This window comes from Ooceraea biroi, chromosome 11 (assembly GCF_003672135.1).
Source record: "Ooceraea biroi isolate clonal line C1 chromosome 11, Obir_v5.4, whole genome shotgun sequence".
NCBI lineage: Eukaryota > Metazoa > Arthropoda > Insecta > Hymenoptera > Formicidae > Ooceraea > Ooceraea biroi.
Window position 1 is genome coordinate 12,066,707 of NC_039516.1, and position 15,351 is coordinate 12,082,057.

At 44.3% G+C, this 15,351-nt stretch overlaps 3 protein-coding genes, 1 long non-coding RNA gene and 1 other non-coding gene across 11 annotated transcripts; 2 read left to right on the forward strand and 3 right to left on the reverse strand.

Annotated features, from left to right (window-relative positions):
* Positions 1 to 277: 277 nt before the first annotated feature.
* Positions 278 to 3,263, reverse strand: LOC105275213 (TATA-box-binding protein). Its single transcript, XM_011331901.3, has 7 exons — positions 3,107 to 3,263; positions 2,938 to 3,026; positions 2,441 to 2,807; positions 2,056 to 2,186; positions 1,745 to 1,988; positions 1,293 to 1,491; positions 278 to 1,190 (listed from the first exon to the last, which is right to left on the reverse strand). The coding sequence occupies exons 3-7, from the start codon at positions 2,708 to 2,710 to the stop codon at positions 1,114 to 1,116; spliced, it is 921 nt and encodes a 306-aa protein (XP_011330203.1). The 5' UTR covers positions 2,711 to 2,807; positions 2,938 to 3,026; positions 3,107 to 3,263; the 3' UTR covers positions 278 to 1,113.
* A 297-nt stretch (positions 3,264 to 3,560) lies between these two features.
* Positions 3,561 to 6,032, forward strand: LOC105275216. 2 transcript variants are annotated; one of them, XM_011331903.3, is made up of 5 exons: positions 3,561 to 3,797; positions 4,020 to 4,366; positions 4,468 to 4,739; positions 4,843 to 5,074; positions 5,150 to 6,032. In XM_011331903.3, the coding sequence occupies exons 1-5, from the start codon at positions 3,760 to 3,762 to the stop codon at positions 5,320 to 5,322; spliced, it is 1,062 nt and encodes a 353-aa protein (XP_011330205.1). In that variant the 5' UTR covers positions 3,561 to 3,759; the 3' UTR covers positions 5,323 to 6,032. The 2 variants fall into 2 exon arrangements, with proteins under 2 accessions (XP_011330205.1, XP_011330204.1); XM_011331902.3 differs by having other exon boundaries at positions 3,563 to 3,797; positions 4,837 to 5,074.
* LOC105275215 lies at positions 5,654 to 7,242 on the reverse strand. Its single transcript, XR_893202.3, has 2 exons — positions 7,158 to 7,242; positions 5,654 to 7,072 (listed from the first exon to the last, which is right to left on the reverse strand). It is a non-coding gene; the product is annotated as an uncharacterized LOC105275215 (long non-coding RNA).
* Positions 6,569 to 6,640, reverse strand: Trnac-gca. The gene has a single exon. It is a non-coding gene; the product is annotated as a tRNA-Cys (tRNA).
* A 3-nt stretch (positions 7,243 to 7,245) lies between the features above and the next one.
* LOC105275221 (inversin) lies at positions 7,246 to 15,251 on the forward strand. 6 transcript variants are annotated; one of them, XM_020030328.2, is made up of 17 exons: positions 7,253 to 7,410; positions 7,757 to 8,010; positions 8,173 to 8,393; positions 8,615 to 8,924; positions 9,104 to 9,438; positions 9,833 to 10,109; positions 10,187 to 10,435; positions 10,523 to 10,947; positions 11,040 to 11,160; positions 11,256 to 11,938; positions 12,206 to 12,727; positions 12,856 to 13,256; positions 13,346 to 13,687; positions 13,794 to 13,870; positions 14,048 to 14,202; positions 14,378 to 14,448; positions 14,547 to 15,251. In XM_020030328.2, exons 4-17 carry the CDS (start codon positions 8,710 to 8,712, stop codon positions 14,712 to 14,714), a joined length of 4,041 nt encoding a protein of 1,346 aa, XP_019885887.2. In that variant the 5' UTR covers positions 7,253 to 7,410; positions 7,757 to 8,010; positions 8,173 to 8,393; positions 8,615 to 8,709; the 3' UTR covers positions 14,715 to 15,251. The 6 variants fall into 6 exon arrangements, with proteins under 6 accessions (XP_011330218.2, XP_011330214.2, XP_019885887.2 ...); XM_011331912.3 differs by lacking the exon at positions 8,173 to 8,393 and having other exon boundaries at positions 7,252 to 7,410; positions 14,365 to 14,448; XM_020030327.2 differs by lacking the exon at positions 8,173 to 8,393 and having other exon boundaries at positions 8,398 to 8,924.
* Positions 15,252 to 15,351: the final 100 nt, after the last annotated feature.

The window sequence follows — 15,351 nt, forward strand, 5'->3', positions numbered from 1 at the left end:
CAAGTGTTTTGTTATTAGGACCACACGCCTTCGACTTATTTGGACGATTAATTATTTACATGTTGCTTCTAACAAGTTGTGCTATTGCGTAAAGTTTCCTTCGTTTCTTCGAAATCTTTTGAAACTTCGAAGCTTCGAATCTTGGAAACAATAACAGTCCTGGTATATATTTAGTGCAAATAATATCTTGCCTGTCCGTTACTTTTTTTAATGTTTTACTAATAGTCATTGTGCTGTGAGAAAAAAAGGGCAAGGTGTAAGGAAAGGATTTTACATCTGATGTAAAATTATATCAAACTTTATTGTGTATTCCATTGGATGAGATGAGTTTCCGAGTATCGATGAATCTGCGTCATGTCGTAGCAACAATTGGAAATATTGGACAATTCACGGTCATCTTTTTCTATATTTTTATATATATATATATATATATATATATATGTATATATACATTGTACGTTACGTTCCATACAAGATATAGGACATATTCATAGTCTGTTCTTACATTAAGCCTGTACTAAATATAATCTTGACCCACTTGTCAAGTAATGGACGAACAGTATTAATATCCAAACGGTGTACTGGACATTGCCTCCTTAGAAGAGTAGACTATGAGTATCACCCGTAAAATTTCTCAAACGAGTCAAGCGATGCACGACACGACATAACGGTGTCTGAAAGGTTCACTCAAGATCGTTTAACAACCACGTAATTCTATGTGAAACAAGTTAAGAACGAAAGGAAGAAAAAACAAAAAGATAATTTTACCCAACGTAACGGAGGAATGTTTCCCCCTCTCTTTTGTCTGCTTCCTCTGTTCTCTTTGACTTTCTTTATTCTATCTTTGTATACGCTTGTTTTCGCTTTCACCGATTGCTCCCAAGAGTCCGTGAACGCGAGAAACATCCGAATTTTTTCCAACGTTTCGAATATCGAACGATTGCGGATGCACCCGAGATTGTACGACGTACGATGTACGATAGCGTGATATCGAGTTTCTAACACGCTCCTCCGTGTAGTTGTCTTTTGAAAAAAGGAAGGTGAAGAAAAAAAACGACGTCGAACGTATGATCTATCCGATAGACGGATCACCATTGTGCGCAAGCATGCGCGTCACTGCTTCTTGAAGCTCTTTAGGATTGGATAAATGTTGTCGAAAGCCTCGTAAATTTCCTTGCGTACCTTTGCTCCTGGTAACATACACACACGTGTCAACGATATCAATGCGTATCGCGAATCGATTATAGCGAAATTGCACGTGATGACACGTGATTACGCTTCGTCGTACGTACCTGTCAATACCACTTTTCCTGAAACAAATATCAGCAGTACGATGCGAGGTTTCACCATTCTGTATATCAGACCTGGAAATAGTTCTGGTTCATACGAGGAGAATTGTCCGTGAGAGAGCACCAAACCCTCTAATCTAATCGGGAATTTCACGTCGCAACTGCCGACCATGTTTTGGATCTTAAAATCCAAGAACTTTGCCTGTCAGGTATCAAAAGTCTAGTGTCAATTAGAACGGAGAATTTCCATGTGGATCGTTATTACTAGATGCTATTTTACGTTGATAAAGGGACACGCGGTAACTTGAGGAAAGTGAGGAGAGCAATGTCGAGAGAGAGAGAGAGAGAGAGAGAGAGAGAGAGAGAGAGAGAGAGAGAGAAAAGGATGATTAACGTATACACGTATTTGTTTCGTGTCGTTTGATCGATGGATTGGTCAAATTAAAGATACTTACGGGGAATCCCAACTTCTGGATGATTCTTGCGTACTTTCTCGCAGCGAGACGCGAATCTGCCTCGCTCTTTGCGCCCGTACAAACCATTTTACCGCTACTGAATATGAGTGCAGTGGTCCTTGGTTCTCTTATTCGCATGATAACGGCCGCGAATCGTTTTGGATTGTATTCGGCGTTTCTGGCATGCAGGGCGATTTTCTTCAGGTCAAGTTTGCAATTTAAATTGACGGTAGACACGATATTCCTGAAAGGGAATGAAAATATTGCAGCTGTCTGATATCGAGAGTATTATAGATATATCGTTTACTTACTGTAATTGCGGTAATATTCCGGGATCTGCGGAAGCTGGCGTCATCGGCGTCATTGGACCTGGCGTAGCGGGACCTATCGACGGTGGTGCTATCTGATTACTCTGCGGTACTATGGGAGACATCATATTTTGCTGAAAAAATATAACATTTTTTTTTTATGTATCGAAACTGTTAGGAAATTACCATCAAGAACGTTACGAGTAAGGCACAAGATTGGCCCACGTGATAAAACTAATACGTTTTCATTATGGATTTTACGTCTCATCTTCTTGCTTTTGTCGTCGCTCATGTTTGCGAATAAATATTCTTTCCTTCGCGATTAACGATTATGTGTCCACGGTATCGCCCATTGGCAATGTTTCTGCGCACGTTCCTATTAAATTACCGGCGTTTGTGGCTGCATGAGGCTTTGTGGCGTCGCAAACGTCGGAGTCGGAGCATACGTGTGCATAGTTTTCTGTGGTGTCGTTATCATCAGCATACCACTCTGCATATTCGGACTCATCGAATGTAATTGCTGTAATTGATACTGCTGCGACTGCTGCTGCTGCTGCAACGCATTTGGCAAGATCTGCTGATCCTCTTCTGGTTGATGCAACGGCGTACCGATGCTGGGTATGCTGAAACCCCCGGGACTAGGAAGCATTTGATCCATCTTTGATGAAGAAATTTCAGTACGGATCAATGCTGCCTACGATGATAAATGTCACTCGCGTACGCAGTGTTAACAGTGGAGGTAAGCGTGCCGCGACCTGAAATATTGTTTATCGTTATACTTTCCTTTTCTCATCTTTCGACTCGACATTATTGTCTTATTCCGAATGAAAGCTCCGTTAATGTCCTAACGTTGATCGTTAATCTCGTTTCATTTTGAATACTCACATTATTACGAAGCTCTTTCGAAATGTTTATCCATTTTCGCGATTCGTGCTGTTTCGCGTTAACCTCGTTCGTTGGAGATACTGGTTTTTCTGCCGAGTGAAAGAGAGCAAAAGCGTGAATAAATTAATTGATATCGCGGAGAGGAACAAAAAAGAAGGGGAAATACAACTTTGTTTTCCGCGATTGCAGCTTTTCGGATAGATCAAGATCAATTCTTTTTAAGGTTACTCGACTCGACGGATCGTACTTTGTTTACGATCGTTAACGCGCCGAGTCGGACAGTGCCAGTGCCAGTGCCAGTGCACCGACGTATGTCGAGCACTGAGCTTGTAAACGATAAGAAACGTCAACTAGAAAACAGACGGATAACGCGGCAACGCAGCGCTGCGCGCGAGTTGTCTAGGGAATACCGTGGTAGCCAATCAACGTTTCGTTTACCATAGGGATTTTCGGACAATCGACACGTGTGACATCAACGTGTCCTGGATTGGTTGAGATCAAATTTTTGTCCAATTTTCTTGGAATTAGCCGCCATCTGTACGAACGAAAAAATATCTCTTGCTCACTTTCTCGAGTTGTGCCATAGAGGGCACAATCGTATTTATATAGGCGGATAAGTCATGGGTTCGCCCACGGTTGTCCACGGTTGCTCGATTGTTTTCTGTTTTAGTGTTAGAGTCTTATTGTTTGTTTTCCTTTTTCTTTCTTTTTTATTCACTTTTAGTTTAAATCCGAGCAGATGTCTTATTCATCGTTGTCTGCTAAAGGCGAAAATAATTAATTAATTGAGATAAATATTTGCCTGCTTTCCTACGATTCGTGATGAAAAACGCTTGTGAAGAAAAGGATAAAGATTCAGGGTAAGTTTGTGAGAGATTGCAAGCGTCATCTTTTATAAAAGTAATTATAGATTCGCGTGTCAGCATCTGGGATCAACGATAGATAAAGAGTGAAATTGAGAAAAAGAAATATCGTTCTTGTTTTTACGGATCATTCGCGTCCCGAGAACCCGCGTTTCGCCTCGAGTTTCTGTGAGCATTTCACGATGGAACATTTGACCTAGCTGTGAAAAATCTTTACAGAGAATGTTCGGAACGTTTTAGCGATCAAGGTGGACTGTTTGACTTTTCGGTCCGAAGGATGTTGCAAACAGGGCACGAAGGTGAATTGTGCAATTTTTTGAAAGAGACGAGTTTGATCCGTACTGTTTCCAATTGCCCTCATTTCGACTGTAAAGGACGTAGTCTGATGTGGAGCCCCGCGAGAATCGTCGACAAGTACATTTGGTCTTGTCCCGACTGTATGAGGAAACAATCTATAAGGGATAAATCCTTCTTCCTTGGTATAAAATGCGATCTGAAAATGTGCCTTCAACTGATCCTAGGATGGTGTCAGAGAGTTCCTAGTGAAATTATTGCCTCTTACTTAGGTTGTTACTTATTATTATTACATAGATGTAGATAATTCATCAGGCAAATAAACGATACGTACGAATAGGATCATCTTCTAACTGTGTCTACTGTAACGCAGGTATCAAGAAACACGTAGTTCGAAAGACGTACGAACGGTGCGACGAGGTTTCTGCGATCTACATCAGGAAGCATCCAGAGGATTGGCTGTTGGGCGGTGAGGACGCGGTATTGGTCGTCGATGAATTTCCTGGTGGTTATATGACGGAACGTCAACCGGATGTAAACTCTGCGAAAAAGCGCAATAATAATTCGCACACGATAATATGTATAGTCGAAGCGAATTCTATACCACCTCGCGTATGGTTGCACATGATTCAAGCTATACAGGAGGTAATGTACTTTGATGTATTTTGAATCGAACGATGAAAGAGAAAATCTTTTCTCCTTCCCCCCCCCCCCTCTTCAAATTGTCACGTTGCGCATTCAGCCGCAGAAGATTGACAAGCTGCACACGGGAGCTGCACACGACAAGTCCAATATGGTGAAGGAAGCTGTAATGGAAATTGCGAGGCACGCGATGAAAGGAAGTTTCATAGTTGCCAACGAACGTGTTTCCTGCTGCAGTTACGAGACGTTGCTGCGTTTAAAGCAATACAAAATTATCAGCGTCGAACAGCTACAAAAATTCGATCCTCCTGGGAAAAATAAACTTTTCGACAATCTCGGTAATTATTCTTTCATTTGAGGTACAACGGTAGATTCGCGTTAACTTTAACGTTATCTTTTGCGTTTATTTGAAGAAACAATATGGCAAAGCGCCGTCGAAGTCTGCGAAGAGGTTCAAGAAGCTACGCACACCTCGGGCCAACATATCATTGGGAGACATTTATGGAGACAGAAATATGGTACATCTCCGTCCACGGCATATCAGTCTATTCTTAATCACATTGCGGAGTGTTATCGATTTTCTTAATGTTTCCGACGTTTCATGTTTTTTTACGAGTATTGCATTTGCGGAGCGGATATTACTCGAGATCGAGAGGAAGAGCAGCTTGGATGTCGTAAATGATGATATGATGCATCGCTGCAAACTGCCTTATTAGATTACCAAGATATTTGTTATATGCATATACATATATAGCACATTTATTTTTTATATACGGATAGGTAATAATTCGTAAACGATTGCAATCAATAATACTAATGTTACAAAGTCTTCCAAGTATTAAGATATGGTTCGTACTCGTATAAATACGAATGTAACTGTTGATAAATTATGATACCTACGCGAAGGTAGATTTGAATGTGTTGAGAGTAAACGAGTGCGGCGATACATCGTTTAATCTAGTGTCTTCGCTTGTACGTTACTATTGACAAACGGTCCAACTGGTTGAAAGACTGAGATTCAAATCCTATCAAGGCCAATTATATAGCAATATTAGGGTAGATATGAAATTATATACGGCGTATTGACTTATATTTTACCAGATGTAAAATGTTTTAATTTTCAATGACGATGCTCGTCTTTTCATATGTTTCCTTTTCTCTGTCAAGCATTCAGGTGTGCACAAAATTGACTTTTATTTCATACATAACTTTGTATTAATTATTGTAGTACAGCTTTTCACATGTTATATTGTTTTCAATATCTGTTCACAAATATAGCATACAAGTTTTTCAGCCTTAAACGTATTGTTGATATAATCTGTTTCCTATATATACCTATTATAATATGCATATACGCGGTTTCAGTGCATAGTTTACAACGATTCATCAACCGGTGTATAAAGTATAAAGTTCAAAATAAATTGAAATCGATGGAAAAAGAAGAGCCTTCCTCCATGTAACAAGTCGGAGAAAAATCAATTTCTTTTACATTTTCACTGTGAAAGGATCGAGTTAAATATGCTATTAAACGATTGACAAGCTTTTCTATAATTCTTGTTATTTGCATCTTTGGCAATAAGGACTAATTTTGGTTGGTTGAAAAGAATTTATCTTTTTCTCTCCACTAGGAATTAAATTATATCCGTTGAACGCGATAACGACGTGCATTTGGATTATTGGAGTATGTATTGTAATATGGATTTTTACGTACGCTGCATATTATTTGTTTGTCTTATTAGTGAGAAAGAAAGGATGATTAAATGAAACTGCGTAATAGGGAAGGAAAAAAAAGAAAACAGAAAAGTATTGACGAAGAAAAAATTAATCTCATGAGGGGGCACCCGGGTTTGAACCGGGGACCTCTCGATCTGCAGTCGAATGCTCTACCACTGAGCTATACCCCCGGTTCTCTGTACGTGTTGATTGTACAATCATCAACGTACCAAGACTTATATATTCTTATAAGTTAAATTGAAAACGATATATACGCATGATGATATTTTTTCTTCTTAACGATATTCCAGATTAAACGTCGTGCAAAACATGGATAACACAATTGTACGTACTCACTTTAATGTACATAGATATACTTACCTATTATATCGATATGTGCCTAGAAAATTTGGATCCGCACAGTGTGACAACTAAGCGGTAAGAATCTGCACCCGTCGACAGCACTGGTCAAGACAAACGCGTTTCGGTTTCTTACTTGACACTGAACTTTTTTACTTTCTTGCAGTAATTTAATATTACTCGAAACACTGAAAAATCTCATTTAATTAGGGAACGATATTGCACGTTCGTTTTAATCGTTAAATTCCAAATATTTCGCTTTGCTAGAAACAGAGACGAGTTGATGAGCGAGTAAATTCTAGTAATAATAGTAATAGTAATAATCGTCTGTTTTCGTCGATACGTTACCGAGTTACGCGGTGGTGTATCTAAGCAACTTTAACTCGCCCGAAGCCTATGCTGAACCTTGAGCAGTGTTCACTTCGCAGTGCGCGTCTTACCCCGTAGGGATGTGTTACGCTGTCCCGAACGAATCGATTACGATACGAAGCAACGTTCGATGATTAAACTCTGTTTTTGTCGTTGTAATTTGGAATGTGGAACGAGGCAAACGAGTCGATTTGTTACGTGTGTAATTTACGTCAACACGCGCGCGAGCGGGGTAAGTATATGTATTCTACATACGTACGTTCTTGGATATTATACTTGAAAATAATTATAGCGATTCCATTTTAATACATTTTCCAAATATATCATGAATGTGCGCGATATCTTATTTCGATATCGATATTATACATATATATGTCATTTTCAATGTTTAAACAATTATAAATTTCTCGTGGTACATGCAACTCATTTTTGAGAAAACGTGTTTTGCTACAGCAAAAGCGGAACAAAACAGGCATTTCTGTGAATCATGTGTAGGAAATGTCCTCGAAATGTCCCATGTTTCCTTCTACCATGATTATTAAAATTATTTTAACGTGTTGCTTGTGTGTGGATTTCAGGATCTCGATAAACTCCAGACGCGGAACGGCTGATGTATCGATATAGATGCACGTAAGGCGAGATGTTACCGTCAAATATTAACGCTGCCCGGAAAATACGAAGGCCTCGGCGAATTATTAACGGAACAATAACGATCGATGTGCAATGTGCGGCACGGTGAATCAACGAAATAACGATTTTCAGTCATCGTCATGTTATAGTCATATATATGTCGCGCGAGATGCGAGGTGCGAGGTGCGAGGTACGACAAGGGGTACGTTGGATTTCACGTGCGCGCACGTTTCTTTTTCTCAATAAAGATAGATACGCGTAAAGTCCAAATTCACACACACACACACGCTTTTATTGAAATTATTGAATGTATCGAATATATTATATTTAATATTAAAGATAAGTGAAGCGAGTCAAATTTCAGATAAAATTCTCAATCGACGATGATGAAAGATAGAGGAAGCTAGGTTCTCGCGCCATGTCCCGACTTGAAGGAATCCGTGTTGTTATTAGAGTTTGCTACGATCAAACAATCCTTGATGTTTCATCATCGTCGAGTAATTGCTTTCACGACGGCTACGCTAGGTGAAGATTAAAATTCGACACGTGGCGACCTTGCCGTGCCATCAGCTATTACGCTTCTTTGTAGGTATCGTGCTTGTTGTGACCGTTGGTTTCTATGGTAGCGAGTGACCTGGTCAGTTCACCACGTGGTCAATGGAGTGGGCTTTGATTTAGGATCGAAAATTTGGGTCGCGCTTTATGTAGCGGTATAGCTACGATAATTGCTCACGTTACAGTCTGTTGAATCAAACAACCCATTATCGAATGCTCGATAGTAATTCTCGCAATATCACGTCTCGCAGAACGTATCCAGGCGCCGTCTTCTTCTTGCGCCCTCAGCGCAAAGATGCTTTCATGCGGCTGCTCGGAGCTGTAGCCGCCGAGTAGGTGTCGGGCAATGGACACCAAGACCCCACCGATTCCGTTAAGACCGCAAGAGAGGATCGCCCAACCAAGGAAAACGGAACGTGTGGCCGACGACGTGTCCTTGCCTCCCCTGACACCATATCCGAGTAATCATCCGAAGAACAGATCGCCCGGTACATCGGAAAATCAGTCTTACCCCACCATACAGCATCATCATCGAGATGACCGTAAAACGAGGCCTTACAGGTACTCGATGAGACAGCTTTTCTTCATGACGTTTGATAGTTTCTCGACGGGGCGGTGCTCGTAACTCCGCGATCACTCAGAGTCGTGCCGCTCCGCGCAAACGAATGGAAATAGAAATGCAAATGTACCAAGATTAGCGAGTAAGACATAAAGAATGATACGATGATATGTCGTTTCAGGGTGTTAGATATCGGCGCTACGCCTCTGATGCACGCCTGTCAACAGGGCGACAGAACGAGAGTGTTAAAGTTATTGAAGGAACAAGAGGAAACGATCGCTTGTAGGGATCGCACGTTGAGAAACGCTCTCCATTACTGCATGGAGGCGGGAACCGGCGGTGCCGTTGCTGCGGCGGCACCGCAACTGGTAAATGCCCCCGATGCCGAAGGACACACGCCGCTTCATCTGGCAGTGATCGCCGGCGACACTCAACTAGTCGCCGTTTTATTAGCCAATGGTGCCGATGTCAACGCCAAGGATCTCGAAGGACACGGTGTTCTTCATTGGGCGACCGGTACGTTTGGTACCCTTTAGCCCCTTGGCTCGTTTCTCGTAATTGACGATCCAAGAGCGGAACGCCTTCCCTCTGCGTTTAAACGACGTGGAACGTCGTTTTGCGCGTTCCCGTGTTTTCGCTTGTATCAATAATTCAACGGGCTCTATCTCGCGTGATCGCCAGCCGACCGGAATAACGTCACGACCTACTAACCTTTCTCGACCAGCCAGCGAGATACGCGCTCTGCGTATCGCTCGTTCTCGAGTCGAGAGTCGCCATCCCTCTCTCTCTCTCTCTCTCTCTTTCGAGAAAGAGCGCGCTTACCGATGCATTTTTAAGAGCGCAGCTACTCCAATCGAATCCATCGAGATGAATGCGAATGAGAATTAACAATAAGAGAAATAAATTTCAGTTTGCGGGGAAGCAGAGTGCGTTCGACTAGTGTTGGCGGCTGGCGCGCGAGCTTCCACTCCCGATTTACGTGGCGGATCTCCGCTTCACTACGCTGCCCAATGCTGCGGTGCGGCTGCCACGGCTGAACTAGCGGTTCCGAAAAAGGTCGGCTTGAAAGTTTTGCAAACGCTTCTGGAATTCGGCGCGGATGTAAACGCAAAGGACGAGGATGGACGACAACCGATCCTGTGGGCTGCAAGCGCCGGTAGCGTCGAGGCTGTATTGGCTTTGGCGAGGTGAGGGATTGTTCGTTTGATAGCTCTTCACCGCGACGTCTTCGCACGTCTGAAAGGGAATCTCTCTGATGATTTAGAGCCGGTGGCTCCGCGGCCGCGGGCACTTGCGACAAGGACGGACTGACGGCGCTCCATTGCGCGGCGTCGAGGGGCCACGCGGGATGCGTCGAAGCACTCGTCAACTTGTGCGGATCTCAGCCCGACCACGTAGACGACAACGGTTGTTCCGCGTTACATTACGCCGCTACTCTGGGTCACGCGGACGCGACCGCTCTTGTTCTTAAACTCGGGGCGGATCCGAATCGACAGGATCGAAAGGGTAGAACGTAAGATTCCGCCCCTTCCCTACCTAACGACCGTCGAGCGCGATCGGAATGATACCTCGAAACGAAACTCTCCTACGTCTTTTACAGACCGGCACTCTGCGCTGCGGCCAAGGGTCAATTGGAAACCCTCAAGATTCTGACCCAGCACGGCGGTTCGCTGCACGTTAGAACCGTCCGAGGTACGGGAATTGGACACGAGGCCGTCGCGTCCGGCAGAATCGAATTGATGAAATGGCTGGCGAAAAGGAGACCGAGCACGTTGGACGTCGCTACGCACGACGGGAAAACGCCTCTCCACGTCGCGGCTCTGCACGGCCATCTCGACGCGTGCAAAGTTCTTTTGGATCACGGCGCGAGAATCAATGCCGTTCTCAAAACCAGCAGAGGTAACGCGATGACCCCGTTGGATGCAGCTCTCTACAGAGGGCACAGGGATTGCGCGAAACTGATTCAGATGCACGGCGGAACTACGGCACAGCGACTCGGATCGCGTAACACCGCGCCCAACAAAGGTCGGCCGAGAGGATACGGACGCGCGTCTCTCTTGAATAAGTAAGTCAAACCGAAACGTGTCAATGAGATCTAACGACGGAACGAATTTTAGTTTTCACGGCAAAGCTCCGAGTGAGACGTGCCGGGAGTAGCAGCAGCAGCAGCAGCAGCACCCGGCTGTCCAAGACGTCTTCGAGAAGAGACGAGAGAAGAGCTCGGAGCGAATCCGCGCGGTAAGATTCGATCCATCGTTTCAATTTTCGTAGGGCGGATACGCGATATTGAGTTTCCCTCCCGTTAAAAACCCTTGTTGTTAAACCCTTGGTAGATACGACGCGAACCGCACCAACCAGCATCACCGACGTCATTCGCGAAGAAAACGAAACAGAGGAGGATCGACGAGAACGCGTAAGCACCAGCACTCGGACGAGTCATCGGACAGCTGCGATTACTCTCACGACGAGAACGAAGCGAGTGCCCGTCGGCATTGCGCAAAGAGACGACAAGAAAGGACCAAGGACTCGAATAACTCGGGAAAGGAAGACGATCGGAGCGTAAGCGATGACAGCTTGGAGGTGATCGTGGTGAAAAAGTCGCTCGAAAAGAAATGCGAAAAGGTGGTATCCGGAAGGAGATCCAAGACTCCTCGAGAATGCACCAAGGAGACGAGATTCACGAAAACGCACAAACGCAGCTCGAAGAGAACGTCTCGATCCGGCAGATCGAAAATAACCGATAACGACGAGGACGGCGGAACGGCGGAACATCGCGGAGGAGACGCGACGGACAGTACCGGTCAGGAGACGGTCGAGCGAGTGGTCGTTACCGCGATGGTTCACAAAGATCAGGTGCCAGACACCCCGAAAACGCTCTTTGAAACAACGAGGGAAACGGACGAAGCTCCGATGGGATTTCAGCGAAAGGCGCAACAACAGTCTCCAAGTCTCGGTCGAGGGATCCGGGCCGAGCCGAGAGTGCCCGTCGAAGACGCCCAACGAAACGAGACGCGAGGTAAGGGTCTCAACAAAAATTAATCGTTGTCTTTATCGCTTTGTCGTATTGTCGACGTACGACGGGACAAAGAGATAGCGAATATCGTTTCGGTAAACTGAATCTATACTTGGACGTTCTTAACGTAGATTCGAAATTTTCAACCGGATAAATGAGACACCGATGCAAAATATTTATAATAAATGAACGACCGCAATTTTGCGACCGTAGCACCTAGTTGAATAAATTTGTACTTGCCCAACATTGGCTGTAGTAATCCTTTTTTAGATAGATTAGATATCGACACCTCCGGCGAGAACAAAGACGGTTCGAACAATCAGGAAGAAATGGACGGCAAGTCTGTAGTTTTGCAAGATTCGAGGAGTTGTTTGCAAAATTGTGCAAAAACGAGTGTGGACATGGATGAGAAGAAGATGGAGAAGCAGCAGGTAGCTTCCCGAGTCGTTCCTCGGCCGGACGAGTACGCGGAAACTGCCAGGAGAAAAGTCGCGTCGGACGATAGTGGAGCGTCACCCTCGAGACGATCCCTGGACGAGGCCGCGAGTGCATCGAAAGACGACGTCAAAGGGGTAGCTGAAACGCGGAAACGCGGAAAAGCGGTCGACACGGCAAGCTCGTTCGAAACTGTCGGGTTGCGGGAGGAGGGCACTGAAACGCGGGAAGCGCTAACGGATTTGGATGATTCCGCGCGTGGAAAATCCGCAGACTTGTCGTCAACGGGATCGAGAACCTCCACGTTGAACGTGGGAGAAACGATTCTCTCGACGGAAAGGAGCGATAAGGAGGCAGGTAAAACGATTAACTATATTCGATGAAAAGACACATGTATTCCTCGCGATACGTGATACGATACAATTATATCTCACGCTTGTGGCTAGCTTGCCCGTAACTGTAGAATTCAAATACGACTTAAAAAGGTGGAATTTTCTCGAGAATTTTAGGAGAGAAAGAAAATTTCCGTTACATGGACGAGAGTTTGAGTTCACCGAAGGTAGAACCGGCGAAACCGAGGCCATCGACGGGAAGAAACGCGAGGACGCGAGGGCGGAGGCATCTGTTTGGAAGCTCCGAGGAACGATCCTCCGATCGAGCGCATCAAAGTGCGATAGTTGCGGTGATTGACAGCCCGGAGTGGGACGAGGACGAAGCGGTTGAGAAGGAGATCAGAGAAGCTTTCGGAGAGGACACGGAACGTGACACGGAACACCAAGAGGACAATGGTGTGACGCGAGTTTTGCCAAGTACGAGCGAGGAGGAGACTCCCACCGCAGCCTCGGGGACATGCAGAATTTCCGGAATCGATTCGCGATTACCTCGGGTCAGATGAGAACGTTTACTTTCATCGCTTCGCATTTTAATGACAATTTTAATGACTACGTTAATGTATGTCCACGCTGATTGTCACAGGTGGTACGATCGACAGCTAGCAATCGTTTCGTTACGATCGTGGATTCCGAACAAGGCCGCGAGGAACGATCCTGGAGGAAGCAACGCCGCGACAGCGGCGGCAGAGACAGCGGAATAGAGCCGAGTCCCAGGGTGTCAAAGATCCCACGGAGGCGAAACGTGAAATGTTGCCCGAATACCACGAAACAGCAGGCTCTCGATATGGAGACCGTCACCAGGGACGTGCAAATTAGCTTGCGTCGTTATCATCTCGAGAGAAAGATATTTTTCCAGTTGATGGAATTGAAGAGGTTGCAGATTCGTCACGGTCGAGGAAATGAGCACGTCTTAGTGAAAAGGCAGGTAAGGCCGCTGATATTGTTATATTATTATTACGCTCCGACATGCGACGTATAACGCATGAATCTGTAAGAACATCTGCAACGCGTTTCTCAATATTTTTCAATAGGTCGAAGCCTTTCATAGATCGGGCATGTCCGGACCCACCCTTGGTGTCGCGAGATACGATCGACAGCTGACGTTCAGGTTACTCTCCGATTAATAATAACGATAATCTATTTACGTTATCCTCGTATTTTCGTAGTATTATACAATATACGTCTTTTGATACAACACCACCTTTTCCATGTAGCGTCATTGAGAAAAATTTATAAATTGCTCGTTACGTTATATAATATTTTCATCGAGCGTGATTATCATTAGGGAATTCGAAGCGTTCCTGTATGAGCAATTGAGAAGATTGCAGGGAAGACCGACCACACCAGACTTTTGCACGGAAGCTAAGCAATGCACGCGGAAAACTCATCGTTGTCATCACGCGACCAGTGCTTACACCTCCGTTCCAGTCTACACGTATCGTACGTTGGCGCATGCTACAATCCGCAAGATGTTGCTTTTTCCATCTGTTTTACTTTCTCTCTTTCTTTCGCGTGTGAACGCGCGCGTATAAATTAGTTATTAGTCTATGTATGTATGTACGTAGAGCTCGGCAAGAGTCAGTTTCCGTAGCGTGAATGTAGATTACAATTGCAGTGGGTGGAGGCGTCTCAGATCGAGCCGATCGTCTTCCGAAGATAGAGAGTCGCGGCAAAGGGCAAATGACGGTAATAACGCGGGCGAGAAACGCGCAACTAATCCGCGACACTCGCTTTACATCTTGGTTAAAGATTAACGTAAAAGCCATTTCTTGTTTTTCTTTTAGGTGGAAGTCACACACGGAGAAGAGAAACAAGTGATCGCTCTTCCGACTGAGAGACTGGATCGCACCAAAAGATACTTTGTCACGTTCACCGTGAGAGGCGAAACTCGGGATGTCGAGAAACCCGAATCATCCTCTACGCCGATACGAAGAAACGCCAAGAGCGTGTAAAGGTCGTGCGATATATTTCAAAGATGCTCCTTCTCGCGAGATTTCCAACGATAATCACCTACCTCCGTTTATTTTTCGCCAAGAAACAAAGCTTATGAGAGTGATTGCAGCAACAAACGCAACTATTGTAAGAAACAAATGTGAAGAACGTAAATGCGTTGTTGTTGCACGTGGTGTAACTGCAAATTTTTGCATGAAATTGTCTCTATAGAAAATTGAGAGAATAGTCGGTGTATCCGCTTGATCCAGACTCTTTATAAACTCTTATTATTACGCTGCGAGTGAGAGAGAGAGAGAGGGAGGGATTTCTATTTATATTTTATATGCATTTTTTTTTCCTTATAAATCCAACGTACTCGTACACGAAGAAAGAATATAATCGTTATCAAAACTGCCAGAGATAGGATCAAGTATTTGATGCAATCCGACACTAGGGAAAGAAAGAGAGATATATGCGTTTCCCATAGGTATGTAAAATGTTATATTGCCCTGTGTAACGTAATGTAAAATAAACGAATTCCAATAGTGTTTATCTCACACAGCGCGTTTAGTTGAATGCTGTGAACGTGTCGTGAAGATGTAAAGACGGATTCTACTCTATTACAGAATCCATCAAATCAATTAGCTACATATGTAC

Excerpts from the sequence above, each read along its gene's own strand:
- LOC105275213 (XM_011331901.3), bottom strand. The coding sequence starts at position 2,710 with ATGGATCAAATGCTTCCTAGTCCCGGGGGTTTCAGCATACCCAGCATC. Across the intron at positions 1,989-2,055 it reads GGAATATTACCGCAATTACA|GAATATCGTGTCTACCGTCA; the intron begins GTAAGTAAACGA and ends ATTCCCTTTCAG. Across the intron at positions 1,492-1,744 it reads TCCAGAAGTTGGGATTCCCC|GCAAAGTTCTTGGATTTTAA; the intron begins GTAAGTATCTTT and ends GATACCTGACAG.
- LOC105275216 (XM_011331902.3), top strand. The coding sequence starts at position 3,760 with ATGAAAAACGCTTGTGAAGAAAAGGATAAAGATTCAGG. Across the intron at positions 3,798-4,019 it reads GAAAAGGATAAAGATTCAGG|AGAATGTTCGGAACGTTTTA; the intron begins GTAAGTTTGTGA and ends AAATCTTTACAG. Across the intron at positions 4,740-4,836 it reads TGATTCAAGCTATACAGGAG|CCGCAGAAGATTGACAAGCT; the intron begins GTAATGTACTTT and ends TTGCGCATTCAG.
- LOC105275221 (XM_020030328.2), top strand. The coding sequence starts at position 8,710 with ATGGACACCAAGACCCCACCGATTCCGTTAAGACCGCAAGAGAGGATC. Across the intron at positions 10,436-10,522 it reads CAGGATCGAAAGGGTAGAAC|ACCGGCACTCTGCGCTGCGG; the intron begins GTAAGATTCCGC and ends CGTCTTTTACAG. Across the intron at positions 14,449-14,546 it reads GCGGCAAAGGGCAAATGACG|GTGGAAGTCACACACGGAGA; the intron begins GTAATAACGCGG and ends TTTTTCTTTTAG.